The sequence below is a fragment of the Mus pahari genome, unplaced genomic scaffold (assembly GCF_900095145.1).
Source record: "Mus pahari unplaced genomic scaffold, PAHARI_EIJ_v1.1 scaffold_5871_1, whole genome shotgun sequence".
Classification (NCBI taxonomy): domain Eukaryota; kingdom Metazoa; phylum Chordata; class Mammalia; order Rodentia; family Muridae; genus Mus; species Mus pahari.
Genome location: NW_018393135.1, coordinates 16425 through 36935, shown reverse-complemented (window position 1 = coordinate 36935; position 20511 = coordinate 16425). Strand labels below are relative to the sequence as shown.

The 20511-nt window shown below is 36.4% G+C and overlaps 1 protein-coding gene across 1 annotated transcript; it reads right to left on the bottom strand.

Annotated features, from left to right (window-relative positions):
* Positions 1–4931: 4931 nt before the first annotated feature.
* LOC110315368 (vomeronasal type-2 receptor 116) lies at positions 4932–20125 on the bottom strand. Its single transcript, XM_021189444.1, has 6 exons — positions 19929–20125; positions 18743–19034; positions 17622–18434; positions 15983–16210; positions 9427–9550; positions 4932–5851 (listed from the first exon to the last, which is right to left on the bottom strand). The coding sequence occupies exons 1-6, from the start codon at positions 20123–20125 to the stop codon at positions 4932–4934; spliced, it is 2574 nt and encodes an 857-aa protein (XP_021045103.1).
* Between the last annotated feature and the right edge of the window lie 386 nt (positions 20126–20511).

Here is a 20511-nt window from a genome sequence, read left to right as displayed (position 1 = left end):
AAAGAGGAAGCACAAAAATCCCTCAAGGAATTACAGGAGAACACTACTAAACAGGAGGAAGCACTGAAAGAACTACAGAAAAACACTGCTAAACAGGTAGAAGAGACACAAAAATCCCTTAAAGAATTATAGGAAAACACAACCAAACAGGTGGTGGAATTTAATAAAACCATTCAGGATCTGAAAATGGAATTAGAAACAAAAAAGAAAACACAAAGGGAGACAAGTCTGGAGATAGAAAACTTAGGAAAGAAATCAGGAAACATATCTGTGAGCATCAGCAACAGAATACAAGAGATGGAAGAGAGAATCTCAGGTGCAGAAGATTCCATAGGGAACATGCACACAACAATCAAAGAAAATTTAAAATGCAAAAAATTCTAACTCAAAACATCCAGGAAATTCAGGACATAATGGGAAGACCAAACCTATGGATAATAGGAGTAGATAAGAGTGAAGATTTTCAACCTAAAGGGCCAGCAAATATCTTCAACATAAGCATAGAAGAAAACTTCCCATACCTAAAGAAAGAGATGCCCAGGAACATACAAGAAGCCTACAGAACTCCAAATAGACTGGACCAGAAAAGAAATTCCTACTGACACATAATAATCAGAACAACAAATACACTAAATGAAGACAGAGTATTAAAAGCAGTAAGAGAAAAAGGTCAAGTAACATATAAAGGCATTCCTATTAGAATTACTCCAGACTTCTCACCAGAGACAATGAAAGTCAGAAGATCCTGGACAGATGTTATACAGACACTAAGGGAACACAAATGCCAGCCCATGCTACTATACCCAGCAAAACTCTCAATTCCCATAGATGGAGAAACTGAAGTATTCCACGACAAAACCAAATTCACACAATATCTTTCCATGATTCCAGCCCTTCAAAGGATAATAAAGGGAAAACACCAACACTAAGATAGAAACTTCACCCTAGAAAAAGCAAGAAAGTAATCCCTCAACAAAACAAAAAGAAGACAGCCACAAGAACAGAATTCCAACTTTAACAACAAAAGTCACCTGAAGCAAAAATTACTTTTCTTTGATTTCTATTAACATCAATGAACTCAATTCCTCAATATAAAGACATACACTAACAGACTGGCTACACAAACAGGATCTCGAAATTTGCTGTTTACAGTAAACCCACCTGAGGGACAAAGACAGACATCACCTCAGAGTAAAAGGCTGGAAAACAATTTTCCAACAAGCTGGAGTAGCCATTCTAATATCAAATAAAATTGACTTCCAACCCAAAGTTATCAAAAAAGACAAGGATGGGCACTTCATACTCATCAATGATAAAAGTCTACCAAGTTGAGCACTCAATTCTGAATATCTATGCTCCAAATGCAAGGGCAGCTACATTCATTAAAGAAACATTAGTAAAGCTCAAAGTACACATTGTACCTCACACAATAATAGTGGGAGACTTCAACACCCCACTCTCACCAATGGACAGGTCTTGGAAACAGAACTTAAACAGAGACACATAGACACTAACAGAAGTTATGAAACAAATGGATTTAACAGATATCTGCAGAACATTTTATCCTAAAACAAAAGGATATACCTTCTTCTCAGCACCTCATGATACCTCCTCCAAAATTGACCATATAATTGACAGGCCTTGACAGATACAAAAATATTAAAATTATTCTTTCTTTCTATTCTGTATTTAGTGTTTTGATAATTATATGACAGGAGGAATTTCTTTTTTGGTCCAATCTTTTTGAGTTTTGTAGGCTTCTTGTATGTTTATGGACATCTCTTTCTTTAGGTTAGGGAAGTCTTCTTCCCTATTTCTGCTGAAGATTTTACTGGCCCTTTGATTTGGGAATATTTGTTCTCTTCGATACCTATTATCCTTAGGTTTGGTCTTCTTATTGTGTTCTTGATTTCCTGGATGTTTTGGATTAGAAACTTTTTGCAGTTTACAGTTTCTTTGACTGTTGTGTCAATGTTTTCAATGGTATCTATCTTCTGCACCTGAGATTCTCTCTTCTATTTCTTGTATTCTGTTGGTGATGTTACCATCTAGGTATATATTAGCCAAAATATAAAGAATAGCCATTATACTACTTAGAGACCATATGAAGTTAACAGGAAGGAAGGCCAAAGTCAGGATATTTCAATCCTACTTAGAAAGGGGAACAAAACAAGTATGGGAGAACAGGGGAAGGATGAACTTGTGTGAAAGATGGGATGGTGAGAGGAAAAGTGAAACAGGATCAGATATGGCAGGCAAAAGGAGAGAAAGCCAGAGGACAAGGAGAATGCATACAAATATACAGCTGCAGGGATGTAGGTTGGGGGCCGTGGGGGAATTTCTAAAAGGTTCATAATATCTGGGATGTAAGAGTTTTTCCGAACTCAATATAGATAACCCTAGCTGAAATGCCCCAAAATAGGGATATGGAACATGAATAGTCCAACTCCAGTAGTTACCCAAGGTCCCTAGTATTGGGATGGGGCCAAAACCCATCTTCAAAATTTATGATCCAGAATTCTGTCATGTCTAAAGAAAATGTATGGAGAAAAATGGAGAGGAGATTGAAGGAAAGGCCATCAAGTGACCTGTCCAACTTGGTTTCCATTCCACATGCAGGTACCAAACAGTGACACTATTATTGATGCCATGTTGTTCTTGCAGACAGGAGCCTAGCATAGCTGTCCTCCAAGCGTTTCTACCAGAATCTGATAGAGACAAATGCAAGTACTGAGAGCCAACAACTGGACTGTGGTTTGGAATAGTTAGGGGAAAAGAATGAGCAGAGGCAGATGGCCATCCCTATAGGAAGAAAAACATTATCAAATTAACGGGACCCTTGAGAGCTATCAGAGTCTTAACCACCAACCAAAGAGCATACCTGGGGTGGGCCATGGGGCTTTGGCACATATGTAGCAAGGGACTTCATTGACAGATGGACTTCTGAGGGAGAGTGTGCATCTAATCCTGTAGAGGTTTGATGTTCTAGGTATGGGGGATAATGGGTGGCTGGGAATGGGAAGCACCCTTTCATATGTAAATGAGAGGGGGATGAGATAAAGAATTCTGGACTGAGGACCAGGAAGTGACGCAGTATTTGGAATGTAAATAAATGAAATAATTTAATTTAAAAAAAAGAAGAAAAAAGTATCATAAAGTAAGTGTTTCTATTTTTGTAACTACAGATTTCTGCCTGCCAGTAAGAGAAATTTGCTGAAAGATTACCTTGCTGCCTTACAGTTTGTTAATCTATAACTAGTTTTGTTGTTTTCTCTACCTGTACTATGTAATATTTCTTGTGAAGTAATTGGGAACATATTGATGTTTTCATAGTAATTCACGAGAAGAACTAAAACAATTTTTTTAGTTCCTGAAAGGTTTTGTGTGTTGTAAACAGACAAACACACACACATATATCTGTGTGTGTGTTTGTCTGTGTAAACTGTGAGTAAGTTTGTTTTGGAGATTTGTTCCATTCATCATCTCTCCACATATGTATATATGTAAGGATATCTGGGTGTGTTTTGAAACTTGTTCCTTCCAACAATTTTGTGTGTGTGTGTGTGTGTGTGTTTGTGTGTGTGTGTGCAACATGTGAAAAATAGTTGGAACCTGTTTGAACTTTGTTACATTATGCCATTAGTGTGTATACATGTGTACATGTGCATCTGTGTATATTTGTACATATGTGTTTATGTGAAATGCTTAGAACCTGATGTAAGAGCTTGGCTTCAGTCATCAAACTTGTATGTATTATGTGTTTGTCTGTCTCTCTGTCTCTCTCTAACTCTCTGTCTCCCTCTCTGTCTCTCTCTTTGTGTAAATGTATGTATTTGTATGTGCTAAGTTGCTAGAACTTATATTTGCCTCAACCATATGTGCACTAATGTGCATGTGGATGAGTTTGTTTGTATGCATGTGTCTATGAATGTTTGAATCACCCCCTTTCTCATCTCTAAACATGGGATGTCATACCCAAGAGCCTCTGTGAGTTTCTTGGCCAACCAACCCATGTCAGCTGATCTCAGCACAGACTCTCGCCAGCTACCTCCCTAGGGTTACTCTGTGGTATCAAAGCTGATCTTTTGCAGAGTCATATAAATTCCACATATAGAAGAGATTACTTCAATAAGCTCTACTTTCCCTGACAATTTCATTAGTGTGTCTTTGATGATATACTTAAAATAGACAGTTATATGTAAAGTGTCTGAAAGAAAAACCTAGAAATTTCTACTCATATCTAATCCTTTCTCTGTAGTTTACTATAATTCTGACACCTCAGGGGAACAATGAAAAGCAGACTCACATTCTTCTGTATCTTTTTAATGTAATTTTATTTGTGGGCATATGTCTGTGTGTGTGTGTGTGTGTGTGTGTGTGTGTGTGTGCGTGCGTGTGTGTGTGTCTGTGTGTCTGTGTGTGTGTATGTGTGTGTGTATGTGTGTGTGTGTGAGAGAGAGAGAGAGTGTTTCATTATGAGCATAAATAGCTTCAGGTAAATATGCAACCCAAAAGAGAGCATCTGGTTCATTGTAGCTAATGTTACACGTGTTTGGTAACAACAGTTGTTGGGGCTGAGTATTGAATCAGTTCCTCTACAAGAACAGGTCATGATTATATCTGCAGAGACATCAATTCATCGTTGGAAATATGTTAACAACCTGTTGATAAAATATTCCTTCATCATTCATGCTACTAGAAGAGCTACTCTAAGTCTTAGAATGGATCAGGATTCTATTATTGCTATCTGTCAAAGAGGAAGAGTGTTTTAGAACATTGTGGAAGATTTTAAGATCAATAGGAATATTAGTATACAGGTATTATTAGGCAATATCCTTAGAGGAAATAGTGAGAGTTATTCCAACACCAGACAGGTATGGCAATATAATCCAATATTGGTGATTATGAAGAAACTATACATTATTCTGAATTTATGAAATATGAGCATGGGAAGATGATTTTACTCTGATCATTTCAAGAGAATTTTGGTCTGGTCTAAACAATATTGTGTAACATTTGGGAACAAATATGCATCCCAGCATCCCTGCACTGGAGGCCAAAGTTGAGAAGATCTCTACAGCCACCATGACCTTGCCTTTGGTGCTATGGTAAACAGGGATAAAAGTAACCCAGACACTGCAGAATACCAACATGCTGAATGTTATGGATTTGGCTTCATTAAAGGCACCAGGAAGGTGTCTGGAAAAGAAAGCCAGAGTGAAGCTCCCAAAGGCCAGGGTAGCCAAGTATCCCAGAACACAGTAAAATGCATTGACTGAACCCTTGTGGCATACAATGATGATGTGTCCATGCACAGACTGTGCATCAACATCAACAGAAGGAGGAGAAGCTCCCAGCCAGACTGCACATACAATAACTTGGATGAGAATACAAATGGGAATGATGTAGTTAGATGCTCCTGAAACTAGAAAGTACTTCATCATTCTTTGGGAGGCTGTGATATTGAATGCCATAACTACAGTAATTGTTTTAGCCAAGATAGTAGAAACAGAAACAGTGAATACAATTCCAAATGTGATTTGCTGTAGGATGCAGGTGGCTGCATTTGGATGACCAATGAAGAGCAAGGGGCAGAGGAAACAAAAGATGAGTGAGATGAGCAAGATATAGGTGAGAGTTCTGTTATTGGCCTTAACAATGGGAGTACTGTGATGCTTCACAATGACCCCAAGAACCACAGTTGTGAGTGCAGAGAAGCACAAGGATATTAAGAAAAGTGCCATCCCCAATGGTTCTTCATAGCTGAGAAATACAACAGCTTTAGGAATGCAGTGATTCTGTTCTGTGTTAGCATATTGATCCTTTGGACACTGGACACAATAATCCACATCTAATGGGGAAATGAAAATAGTGTTAGTGAGGCTTCAGCAATTTTACTAACAAGATATTTCATTTAAGCATATAGAAGAAAATTTGCAATATGTGAGTTTGCTTAGTATTGCTTGATGTTCCCTGTCCAATCACATTAGGGCAGTGATTGTACAGGAGAAGGGAGGCAGAACACGTTGAGGAGACAGAGGGGTCTGAGGAAGACAGAGGGAATCAGAATGGAGGCTGACATGTTGTTATCAAAAGGTTAGAATAATTGTGTTAAAATTTTATCATCTACATTTGGATCTGAAATTATCGTATTGACATTTGTAAATTGTGTTATTATTGATTTTACATCTGATTGGCTAATGAAGCATTAAGTGTCTTGATTCTACTGGATAATTAGGTGTTGAGATGGCTAATGAATGGCACATCGGGCATTTCACGAAAGGAAGAGAAACTTAGGGGTCTTGTCCAAGAGATGGCCTGGTGGGAGGCATGTGGCCTAGCAAGGCTGGCTAGTTGGCAGGCTGAGAGACGTAGTGAGTGAGATCGCCTGGTGCAGGGGCCAGCTCTAGATATTTCCCTCAACAGGTCGGTTAGAATGCATTCAAAGTCACTTCTTCATGAAATAATGTATTCCATATTTTAATGGTGATCATTAGGGAAATGAAAGCAACAAATATCTTTTTGTCTATTTTACTATGTTGTTTTGAACATTATTATGGATATGGATATGTATGATGTGTTTACATATAAAATTAACAGAAGGTATCATTCACTTGAAAATGATTAGGTTTATATAAAGGAAGCATGTTGGTGAGAATTAGACCTGAAATTTATAAAACTATAATATTGATTTTTGTAAATGCAAAAATAATTTAAAAAAATATTTCCAAGTTTTGGCCTCTTATGACTATATAAATATCACATTCTTCGGCCTTTTTATTAAAAAGGCAGCAAGACTATTTCTGAAGGTAAAAAGCCCTATAATTCCCAACATAGTGTGTGTAGGAAATCTGATTGCCATTGTCATGAGTCATTATTATTTTACTTGTATAGGACTAAGAATTTAGCTTGGTTGTAAGCAAAATATATTGCTTTTTGAGAATACTTGAGTTTGGTTGAAGTCTTGTTGAATTACTTATGTGTATATTCGATGTAGACCTGCATGAATATCACAAAGCAACAGGTAGAAGTTGTTTTTCTCCTGCTATTTGATGGATTCTGTTGATAAACCTACATCATCATCATACTTAGGGGGAAAGGATTGAGCTGCTAAGCCATCTTACTAGTAATAAATGTCCTTTTAGGATATCACCTCAGTTATACAGGTTGGCACAAAAGGCCCAGAAAAACTACATGCCTACCATTTTCATTTAGTTCATCCTGATGAAATAGTTATTTGACTAACATGGGCTATGCTACTGCCAATGCCATTTGAAGTCTCTGGCTAATTCCTGTCTATTTTTTTCATTATTTAAAAAAATATTATTAGATATTTTCTTTAGTTACATTTCAAATGTTACCCCTTTTCCTGGTTTCCCCTCTGAAAATCCCTTATCCCTTCCCCACGTGCCTGCTTACCAGCCCACCCACTCCTGCTTCCTGGCCTACACTGGGGCATAGAGCCTTCACAGGATCAAAGGCCTCTCCTCCCATTTATGACTGACAATGCCAACCTCTGCTTCATATGCATCTGGAGCCATGGATCCCTCCATGTGTACTCTTTGGTTAATAGCCTTATCCTTGGGAGCTCTGGGGATACTGGCTGGTTCACATTGTTTTTCCTCCTATAGGGATGCAAACCCCTTCAGCGCCTTGGATCTTTTCTCAAGTTCCTCCTTTGGGGACTCTGCTCAGTCCAAAGGTTGGTTGAGAGCATCTACTTCTGTATTTGTCAGAGTATGGTAGAGTCTCTCAGGAGACAGATATATCAGGGTCCTGTCAGTAAGCACTTGTTGGCATCCAGAAAAAATAATATTAATATGAATCATCTCTGAATGAACACAGACCTGGGAGTCCTCTATTATATGTGTGTTGGGGGCTTCATATCAACTGGCGTATGCTGCCTGTTTGGTGGTCAAGTGTTTGGGAGATATCAGAGGTCCAGATTAATTGAAACTGCTGGTCCTCCCACAGGATTGCCCTTCTGCTCAGCTTCTTTCAGCCTTCCCTAACTCAACAACAGGGATCAGCTGCTTCTGTCAAGTGTTTGGGTGCAAACATCTGCATCTGAATCTTTCAGCTGCTAGTTGGGTCTTTAAGAGGGAAGTGATGATATTTCCATTTTTTTGAGTGCTTCATAACTTCATTAATAGTGTCAGAATTTGGGAACCTCCCCTTGAGGTGGATCCCACTTTGGACTTGTCACTGGACCTTCTTTTCCTCAGGCTCCTCTCCATTTCCATCCCTGTAATTCTTTTAGACGAGTTGTGACTGTGGGATGGCTACCCCATCCCTCACTTGATCACCTGTATTTCTGCTGGAGGTGGGCTTTATAAGGTCCCTCTCCCTACTGTCAGGCATTTCATCTAAGGTCACTCCCTTAGAGTCCTGAGAGTCTCTCACCTCCCAGGTGTCTGGTGCATTCTGGAGGGTCCCCCCAATCTTCTATTTCCCCAAGGCTGCCTGTTTCCATTCCTTCTGCTCACCCTCAGGGCTTCAGTTCTTTTCCCTAACATTCAAGAGACTAGAGGCACCAGGGGGGTTAGAGATCAGGTGGTGTGGGAGGTCAGGACATCCATGAAGAGAGACAGAAGTGTACAGAGGGTGTATGGTATGTGAAACAGTTGTAGGATGGATCAAGAGTGGGGGAATAAAACACGAAGTGTAAAAATAAATTAATTTTAAAAGTAAATATAAAGAAAAACAAGTTGTTTAATAAATAATCATACAAAACCAAATTAAAACACAATATTAATGTGTTGTGAAAAAATTTAAATGGTCACTGTATATATTGGTAATGAATAGGGGACCCTTCATATTTTCATATCATGTGTCCAGAGTGATTCTCAGTTTTCTAAATTTAAAATAACATTGAAGTTTTGAAAAAGTGTGTTCCTTATTATGAAAAATACCCTCTAAAGGAAGAAAATACTCATCTAAATATCTTATATTTTACAAGTTAATATTTTCCATGTTCTTTCATCTTACAGAGGACTGGGATTTGTTTACCCATACACACATGCCTTATTTTGTCTTTCATGTTCTTCTATACATGCAAGGTAAGCATAGTCTTAGGTAAAACCATATAATCAAGTCAAAATATATACATTATTTAAGTATTCATGTTCTACTTATTCTTTTAGAGAGTATTAATTACTAGAAAAGATCTTGTGTGGAGTACACTTAAATTGTATTATCAAAACTATTTGAGAGTATGCCATTTCCTATGATTTTTCAAGGAATTAAAGATGTAGGACAATTTCTACTTTTTTCTTAATAATTACATTTTAAATCATTGTATTCCTATAATGACTAACTTAGAACAAAGCCTATTTTTAAGCTTTCATTTTAAACTATATCAGTGTTCCAATAGAGGAGCAAGATGATAATCCTTTTGAAGAAATTATTACAGCAGGAAATACTCACTTGTCTCATTAGAAATTTCATTTTCAGGGCAGGGTTTGCAATGAAAACAGCATGCTGCCATTCCATCCATCGTGAATTTTCTAAAACCAGGACCACAATCAGCACTGCACACCGAAGTTGGCACCTAATGAAAAGTAGACATATGCTCCTACCAAAAGTTTTATTTAGCCTTCCATAATTAAGTTATATTGCCATGTGATATTAATAAACTAATTTTATATACAACAAATTTAGCAGATTTTTTACCTAGTGCATTTGATGAGGACAGATATCAATATATGGAAAAAAACGAAAAGTTGAATTGTTTCCCAATTATTTGAAATTCAAGAATAAACCCTGAAAGCCTCCTGTGTAAAATTATTACAGAGGTTTCAAAGTGGTTATTCTAGTTAAGTCTTTTCACCTGAGCACATAATACAGTGTAAAGGCAGAGAATCATAATTGAGAAATTATCTCCATCAGGCTAGTCTGTTATCTTAAATGTTAGGCAATAATAAATTGTTAATTGAGGTGTGAGTGGCAAGCCTATTGGGAGCATAGTTGTCTTTAGGCAGTGTTACATTAGAAGTCATGCAGAACAAGCCAGTAAGCAGTGTTCCTTGAGTGACTATGTTTCAGTTGCATTATACAGGGCCATGCTTTTATTCACTTGAATGTAACTTATGAGTCAAATAGACCTTTTCCTCCTCAGTTTGCATATAATTACTGTTTAATAGCATCAAATTGTAGCAAATTAGGACTAAAGGACATGGAAAACAGGGGAAATAAGGCCTCAAATATCATATAACCAAAATAACCTCAAGAAAATTAGGACAGCAAAACTTAACAAACTAAGAGGAAACACGTGAACAGCAGCCTAAGATGAGTCCTACTGCCTTTGTGGTTAGCAGGTAGGGAGTTGCTGTATTCCTTTGCAGTATTAGTAGATTTTAACTTCCTTTATAGATCAGGGCACAAGATTTTCCCTCTTTTATTGCAGTTTTTATTATTCATTTTCCCACTAACTAAGAATTTAAAGACCATTTGTATGATGAGTTCTGAACATGCATTTCCTTGTCCACATCCTGCTCTTTTCATTTAATGCAAAGTATCCATTTCAGCCTGGGTTTGAGTAGAGTCAATGCAAATGTCTGACTGACCACAAATACACAGAGATACTCCTGACTCATAATTCAAACATGTAGATGAAAGACGTGTGCCAGTATAAAATCTTGTTCTCACTTCTGATTTTAATTGAAATTCTTTGATTCTCCTGTCCTTGTAGTACAATATCATCAATAGGTTTGAAATAGAAATCTTCATTATTGCAACAAGTATTCTCTGAGATTGTCAGATTTTTGTTTATTTTTTTAAAATTTCTGAAATGATAGTAGAGTGCATTAAGAGATTTTTATGCTTGTTTTTGTATAAAACACAGTTCTATCCTTTAGTTTGATTGTGTGATGTTTTACATGTAACATATTCATTTGCTGAACTTGATGAATTTGATTCTTGCATTCATAGAATGAAGTAATTTGGGCATATTGACTAATATTTTAGTTGTGTTGCTGACATCTGTGGTAGATGTTTGGTCAAGAATTATTTCAGGCATGTCAGTAATGATCAACAAGGTAGAAACATAGTTATGTTTCTTCCTTTCCACATCATTATTTTGCACCCCCCCTCATTTTTCCAGATGTTCTCTGTTCATGTATACAAGGCATGTTTTTCCCTTCCAGGTATATCACAAATGGTTGCCAATTTTTTGTTGTTTATCATTTATTTGTTCACATTTCAAATATTATGCTCTGTCTCAGTCTAATCTCTATGAACCCTGCTCCATATACCCTTCCCCTTTTCTCTTTAAGAGAGTACTCCTCCATCCATCCTCCCACTCCTGCCTCACCCTTCTAGCACCTCCCTTCTCTGAGGCATCCAGCCTCCACAGGATGAAGCAATCAAAATGTCAATTTTTTATACACCAGTAATTTCCCCAGTGGTCATATTAATGTGAGTAGCCTCTGCTGTTATATTTAGCCATTGTGCTGTTTAGGTCGTCAGTACTAACAATGTCCTTATCTGGGCGTGTAGGCCTATGGCAGCCAGAGTCTCTGCTGGTATCTGTGGTTTGTGTTTTTAACAATTTCTCTACAGATATACATGGAAAAAATGAAAAGAAATCTTAAAATATATCTAAAGATTCTGATGTTAGCTATCCACAACTGAAGGCTTCTGGGAGGAAAAATTTAAGTTACTTTTTAGGGCAGGAACTGAGAGATTTGCCATGCTCCAGTGAGTACATACATAGCAGAAAGTGCATTCTTTCATTTTAATTTTTTGAAAGGTGTTGTCATGGATAATTAGACATCTAAGACTGAGAATTGAGTATGATCAGGCTGTATTATGTGAACTTCTGAAAGAATCAATGAAAATATTGTGCTAGAAGTAAACCAAACTCATTGTCTCTGACATTTGATTAGAGACAATAATCACTAACACTCAATTATTACTAAAATTATTTGCTAATTTTTGTTCATTAGTTGTTATTTTAATATTTAGTACCTTTTATTCTTTCAAGCATTTAAATGTTTGTATGCTATTTTGACCTCTTCTGCTCATTTTATTTTTATATATGATGGAGTTCTTTTAAAGTTCTTCTTAGTACTCATTTATCAGTTATGACTTACTTTAATTGTGTTCCTCATGAAGATCTTTATTTTTCCTGTTTTTTAAGGAATAAACTCGCTAGGTATCATAACTGGATTGGCAATTATATCTCTTAAATTTTGAAAGACATAATTTCTATTCTCCTCATTTAAGAATATAAATTGTATGCTAAAAAATCCCTAAACTTAAAAAACGATAAATAAAAAAAAATGGCACAAGGTGAAACCAATGTATCCCCTGAGAAACAGAAATAGTATAGAAGTAATGGGTGACAACACAGGGGAAGGCCAGGGCCAAGAAGTGGGAGTGGGTGGGTAGGGGAGCAGGGGCGGGGGGGGTATAGGGAACTTTTGGGATAGCATTTGAAATGTAAATAAAGAAAATAATAATAAAAAAGAAGTAATGGGTGAATAAGGTTTTTCACTGAAAGGAGTGGGATGGGGATAAGAAGAAAAGGGAATAATAGGGTGAGTGTAGAGTAATGAACAGAATATTTGGTGAGACTATTAAAATGGCGGTGGCATATCTGAGTCAATTAGAAAGCTAGGGAAATAGAAAATCTTAGAAATATATTAGGGTGACTTTAGCTAATATTCTGAGCAAAGGGGGATAGGGAGGCTGTAATGTCCATCTCCAAGAACCAGGCAAGTTTTCCAGGGTAGGGATTGAGACAACATCCCATACCCAAAACCTATGAGCTACATTTTATCCTGCCTAACTATGTGTGGGAGTAAAGAAGGAGCAGAGGATAATTGGATAGATAACCAATGACTGGTCCAGCTTGAGAGACATCCTGCAAGAGAAAGCTTACCTTTGGTGTAGGCAAGAATACTCAGTTATACTTGAAGGCAAGAGCCTAAAATATCCATGATGAGAGAGGCATCACTCAGCAACTGAAGGAAGCAGATGCAGAGATCCACACCCCCAAATAGGTTGAGCTTGAGGAATCCTGAACAAGAGGGGAAGATGGGAAAGAATGCTTTCGGGAGCAAGTGAGGTCAAGGAAACTGCAAGGAAGTCTACATAATCAACTAACCTGTCTTAAGTGCTCACAGAGACTGACCTACTACCATAAATAATGCATGGAACTGACATAGTCACTCTCAACATTTTTAACCTTTGTAAAGTTTGATCTTTGCATTGGGACTCCTAAGAGCAGTACTGGGGTCTGTATCTTACTCTGTTGACTTTCTTTGAGATAGTTTACTCCTAGTTCGCTGCTTCCCCTGGCCCCAATAAGAGGACATGAATCTGAGCCTAATTGTTATGCTACATAATACACCAAAGCATGTTGCTATAGGGCGGCAGCATTCCCCTTTTCTAAAGAATGAAGGAGTAGTGGATGAGAGGGAGAGGAAGGATAGGAGAAGGAATAGGAGTAGAAGGTGTGTAAATGGTTATCAGTACGTAAAGTGAATGAATGAATGAATGAAGGAATCAATGAATGAATGAGTGAGCTACATTTAAAATGATTGAACCTGGTGCAACCTCCTGTTAACAAGAGAGATATCAGGGGTATCATATATGCTCCTTGTTCCACAATAAATTTTAAGTAAAATTTGTCAAGGGCTATTTTATTTCAAAGACTGAGTATTTGCTATTTAAAAATTTCTATTTATATGCTTCTACTAGACAGATGTCTACTTTTCCTACACTATTTTGGATTAGTACACCAACAATAAAATGGGTATACTGTTGATACCTAGAGTGGCTTCTTCTTTGTCTTGTTCCCATTGGTTTTGAAATTGATCTTTTAATCAAACATCGTTGCTCAATGAGTTAAATTTTTCCTCCTTAATTTTAACTTTGTCATAGTTTGAATTTTCTATTTCTTATGGCTTTTTCTTCAGCCCTCAGTTTGTAGCATGCCTTTTGTGAGATTATTCACTGAGGTATTTTCTTGGTTCATTTTGTTTTTCATTTTGAAATTCTTAAATTATTTTATAATTTACTGAAATCCTTTGTCATTTTCAGACTCAGTGACTCCGTGATTAAATATTTCAGAGTTTCATTGTATTCACCCAGAGGTGATTCCTGCCCTTCTTTGATTTTTTTTTACCATTCTTATAATAATCCTTTGATTCCTTATTTAGTATATCATTGAACAGTCTTTCACTTAAATATATGATTCTAATGTTTGAAATATTTCAATGAAGTCTTCATATTTTTAACTATTATATTCCACATTGAGATTAGAATATATATATTGCAATTTAGGTCTGGTTAGAACACACAGGAGATTTCAATACTATCCTCTAATTGGATATGCAGCTTTATAACTTCATATTCAGCTCTTAAGTTCTTTGCTCTAAGAATGGATTTCTTAATCATATCGAAGAAGAATAATAACTTTAAATTTCATACTATCAGAGCAACAGGAGATATTACTTCAAGTGAAACTGGGCAGTTTGAATATGATGTATTAAAACTTATCACATCAGGATTCATACCTATGTTATACCTATTATGCATATTAGATATTTAATTTTCAAATGTTCTCAAAGGAAATATTTTTCTTTTTTTATTAGATATTTTCTTTATTTACATTTTAAATGCTATCCCAAAAGTTCCCTATACCTTCCCCCCACCCCTGCTCCCCTACCCACCCACTCCCACTTCTTGGCCCTGGCATTCCCTTGTGCTGGGTCATATAAAGTTTGCAAGACCAAGGGGTCTCTCTTCCCAATGATGGCTGATTAGGCCATCTTCTGCTACATATGCAGCTAGAGACACAAACTCAGGGGTTACTGGTCAGTTCATATTGTTTCACCTACAGGGTTGCATCCCCCTTCAGCTCCTTGGGTACTTTCTCTAGCTTCTCCATTGGGGTGCCCCGCTGTGTTCCATCCAATAGCTGACTGTGAGCATCTACTTCTGTGTTTGCCAGGCACTGGCATATCCTCACAAGAGGCCACTATATCAGGGTACCTTCAGCAGAATCTTTCTGGCATGTGCATTAGTATCTGGGTTTGGTGGCTGATGATGGGATGGATCCCCGGATGGGGTTAGTATCTGGATAGGTCAAAGGTAAATTTTTACTGCTACCAATTTCTCCTCATATAGAGAATTCAACTCGCACAGGCTTCTTTACTTTTATGACCTATGCAAAAATGAATGGGCCAGACAAGTTTCCTTTAGTGAGCATTATCTTTTATAAGGTATGATCCAGGGCTATCGACATGGCTAAAGTCTCAAAAACAATTCTTACTCAGGAGGTGGACCCATGTTTAATTTCCAGAACCCACTATGTGGCAAGAAGCTCTTGCAAATGCTCTGAGGTTTGAATAATTCTTCTGCTATCCATACTACACATGCAGGTGTTGCACAGATAAACATGTAGACAAAATGTCAATACCAACATAAAAAAGAAACAGAAAAAGACAAAGTATAATTTATAAGGTATCTAAATTTGTTGTAAAATGTTAATATATGATTATGTAGAGGTGTAGAAATTTAGTACTAGTTGTTAAACAGGTATAAAAACTATATAATAAAAATTGGTGACTTGGATATGATGCACTTACTCTGTCTTTACAAAGAACCAGAGTCTTTAAACATCCTTTGAAATGATTTGTCATAGGAATGAAACTCACTCTGTAAGAGTAATATTTGGACTAATCATATATTGCTCAGTATACTGGAAATAATATAAACTATTTTCTAAAATAGTTAAGTTATTATTAATGGCATGAAACAGGTTCTGATATGATACAAATACACTGTATTAATGTTGGAAATCCTCAATGAATTACTAAAAAGTAACATAAAACATGAAAAAAATAAATACAGTATAGGATGCTACAAATTAGTCTTGCACATGGCAATCAATTTCACTGCACCAATTTCAAGGAAGTTTGGATACACACACTTAACAGTTCAATTTACATTAGAACAATTAGGCTGAACTCACCTGTGTATTTCCTTTTGCCCACTCTATCATAGCTTCAGATAAATGTACCTGTTTACCATTTGGAAAATATGGACTAAACATTCCTATCTTAGCTCTAAGTCCAAGGCCCTGTGGGAAATTCCAAATGTAGAAAATGTCATACTCTTCCTGAATTTTGTCTCTTTGGTTCATATTCACTCTATCCCCAACAGGATTAGTGAACTGGGTCTTTCTCAGAAAGGAATAGAGCTGAAAGACAGTCAGAATAATATAGAATATAGCCTCTTTCTTAAGTAAGAAAATATATTCTTATTTCATCTTAAAGGCAACTTTATTGACACTATGCCAGTGAAAATTTTCAACAAAATTAAATGGATGTACAAAATTATAATGTTATATTATTTCTCTAAGAGATTTCTAATCATGTACAAATATATGTGTAAACATCAAATATATTTGCACTATGAAACACACACACATGAAACAGACAGACTTTCATCCATATAGAGATACACACATAGCACAAGCACATATTTATGTACAGAAACATAAATATGCATGACCAAACACACGTGTTAAAAACACACATACACACAGACACAGAATATGCATCAAAAATATCAAATAGACATACATACACAAAAAACACATACTCAGTTTTACACACACACACATACACACACACACACACACACACACACACACACACAAAAAACCCATGCCCAGAGAAATATTCATAGGTTCACATAGACAAGTATTAATAACCCCACACAGAGTGATATTGATCCACTTAAAAATTTATGATCACATGCATAGAAAAAAGACAAAATGAAAGAACATACACAAAAATACACAAAACCCAGGCACTTGCAGATGCATACAGTTATAACTGTACAAAGAAATATATATTCTGACAAAATCCACTATGCAGAAAGAAATAGAAAGAGACAAATTCATGTTAACTGTCTTAGACAGTTAGATAGGCAGATTGACAAAAATTCTATATATGACTCATCTCTCTCTTTTTCTCTCTGTGTGTCTTTCTCTGTCTCTCTGTCTCTATATATGTATATATCTGTATTTCTCTATATACATATATATCATCCATATCTAGTAATAAACCCAGATATAGATATACATACAAATATAGAGAAACAGAAACATACAAATAGGAAATGAGAAATATACATTCACACATAACCACAAACAAATGTAATGAACTGAATTCAAACATGAATTTCTGTATAAATACTCTCGGAGCACCAAGTGATGCCACTAGACTAGAGTGGGAATAGTATGAGTTTGTATGTCTAGTTAAAACAATACCCTACAATGATTATAATGTACTTGAGAATTAATGAACAAAAACTCATCATTTAGTGGACTTAAAAGCATGGGCTCAGTATGTTTTCAGTAATAGAACATGTATGATGATATTCAAGTAATCTGTAACAAAATCACAGGTCTACATGGACAGATTATGCCTCATAGTATATTTGCTTAACATTAGAGTCTTATACTAATATAAAGATTTACTTGCTCAATAAAAATTCTTTGTATTTTGGAAAACATTTTCTAGCACACTTGGTTTGGGCATTTATAGACTCTTCCAACTATAAAATTAATAACACTAAACATGATTTGACAGCAGAAACATTACCTTTTTGCAGCTATAATTGTGTTCTTTCCCATTGTCTTTGGGAAGATTATCAAACCTTTGAAAATTTATCTGATGGAGTGCATGGGCAAAAGCATACACAGCATTGTATATGTCATAACTCCCTTCAATAAAGGCCATGTCAAAAGTATGTACCATTAACCATTCCAATGAGTGATTCAATGAGCAGTTCTTCAGTGTCTTACATTTAGAGGCTGCGACCTCACAGTTAAAGTGCATCCATTCCATTTTTACAAGATACTCATCTGAGCATTTGACAGAGTTCAATGTCTGGACAAAAATTTTAAAACCAGAAATCTCACTATGGTGTTGTCCAAAAGCAAAAGTCCCATATTTGTTACCAATTGCAAAGTCTTTCATACTAGGACTGACATCCCACTGTGAGGTGGTGACCCATAGTCTCTGTATACCTAGGGATTCCCACATTCTGAAGCTCACAGCTAAAGTACTGTCTGTGTCACCATAAATAATGACAACATTTGTGGATGATGTCATGATTTGGTTGTAATAGACTTCAGCTCTTGACATGTATAAATTCATGCTCACTGGAATCATGTTGACAAAAGCAAAACAGACTCCATGTTTTCCCATCTCTCTTCTCAAATAGGAGAGAAATTGGATACCTTGATCATTGTCTGAGATGACCAACCCTACCCAGTTCCAGCTGAAATAAATTATGAAGGATACCATGGCAAGGGCTAGAGATGTATGGTCAGAAGCCATCTGATATAGATAGGGGAATTTTTCATGATCACTCAGGACAGGATGAAAGTGTCCATAAGTAATCTGAAAGAACTAGAAAACAGGAGGCAGCATGAGGTACAATGAATTCTTAGAACTTGTAAATATATTTTTCTGCACAGTTCTTGAAATCTCAGCTAGCTGTTATTTTATCCCCCATCTACATGACATATTAGGAAATGTAGAAACCCCATCAAGTCTGTGATAGTACCTTTGAACTACTTAGATTTGCCCAGGCCTGGTAAGGTCAGGCTGGCACCAACAGATATATGACTTCATGACAGAATTCCCACTCTGCCTCAATAAGCACGCACACACACACACACACACACACACACACACACACACACACACACACTTACCTGCTGAGACATGAAGTTGTTTAGAATTGTATTAAGTTTCACAGTTGTTGCCCAATTCAATCTTGTAAGTGCCATTGCACACTTGGTGAATTCTTTACACATATAATTAGGGAGAATATCATGAATTTGTAAACTCAAATGAATGAGACTGTTATATTTGGATTCCCAGTAACAATTGTATTTTGAGAATTTAAATATTAGAGACATATTTGGCAAAATATCAGGGTTCCTGTTGATTTCATATATGGAAAAAGCCAAAGCAAGTGCATACTTGTGGTTTTCAGTATGAGTTCTGTAAAAGGTTACAGTGTTTATAATTGTCAGCAATTTACAGATAACATTTGGAGTCAATAAAACGACAATTCTCCACTGGATCGCTTTGTCTGCACCCCATAAAGATTAAAATGATCTGTGTAATGTGGTCGAGATGGCAAAGAAGGTGGAAGTTCATTAAACCTTGCAGTGTTCATGAAAGTTTATCTCTCATAAATGAGATGTTACCAACATTAGTAATAACATTAATTTTCAAAAAACACAAACAGATCCCTTATAACCCATATATTGCTTCCTTATTGTAAAGAGAGAGTAAAGAACTGGACTTTGTAAGTCGTTAAAGTCAGTGAATTTGTATAGATCAAAATATAAACCACAATGGACAGCTATCGTAATTCAATTTTTGATGCAGCATCTGTACATAAACAGGGACCACATGGAGGAAATTTAAGAAAGTGACTGAATATGCACAGGTAGGTGTGTATCCAATATTAGTTGCCCTAGCACATGCACGAGAATCTATACTGACTTGGAAGGACCATCAGGAAACTCTATGTCAATTTCCCTAAACACCTAAGATAAAATAGTAGAAAATTTATGGGCATTCTTTTGATAAGATTCCATTGGCTTGTGAAATGGAAACTGTCTAGGAGAGGTTTTTATGTGACATGTACAGGTTCAGATTGGTTGTATTGTTGAGTTTCCATTCCTAAGCGTGAGGTTGATTAAAACAATACTCTTGTCAATTTAAATTGGTAATATATCATTAAGTTGCTAAAAATATTTCTAGTTCTTTCTTGTTTTGCAGGCTGAAAACACAGTGCAAAAGACTCATAGCTTTGCTTTGCTCCTCCTCATCAATAGTCTTGGGAAACATTCATGAAGACTTTCTAGACAACACAAAAGCACTTACTGTATATTCAAAATATGACTAAAATACTCTTTCTCCACAGGCCGTTGTACTGCATGAATCATGAAGGTACATCCTGTTCCCTGGTTTCTATTCTTGTCTTCATTCTGCTTTATTTTCCAAAAGCACATCGGATAAATAAAATCAGCCACAAGAAGTGGAATGTTCAGGAGCAAAAAGAGGAAAATCAAGGTGAACATATTTTTCCTGTTCTTATCCTGGGCAGTAATGATGGTGAAGTGCCAAACAGATCAGCAAATGAAGCAGGTACCAATATATTTCCCATGTACTATTAACACTGTGTCCCAGGGAGAGACTACGCCTGCATTCATGTTTCCTTTTCTACAAGTGTTTTCTCACCCCTGGAGGAATCAACGATACTCTCTCCTGAGGAGCTTTATCTGATGTCTACTGTGCATGTGATAAATTTGGTTGATAAATATAGATGAGGATTGTGTAGCTTGATGGCTGACATCACACATATTTAAGCAAAGTAAGGTCCCTGGAAAGATTCCACTTTGTGAAAATTTGGTCCCAGGACTGCCTCATAATCTCTTTATGTGTTCACCTTAAATAATATCAATGG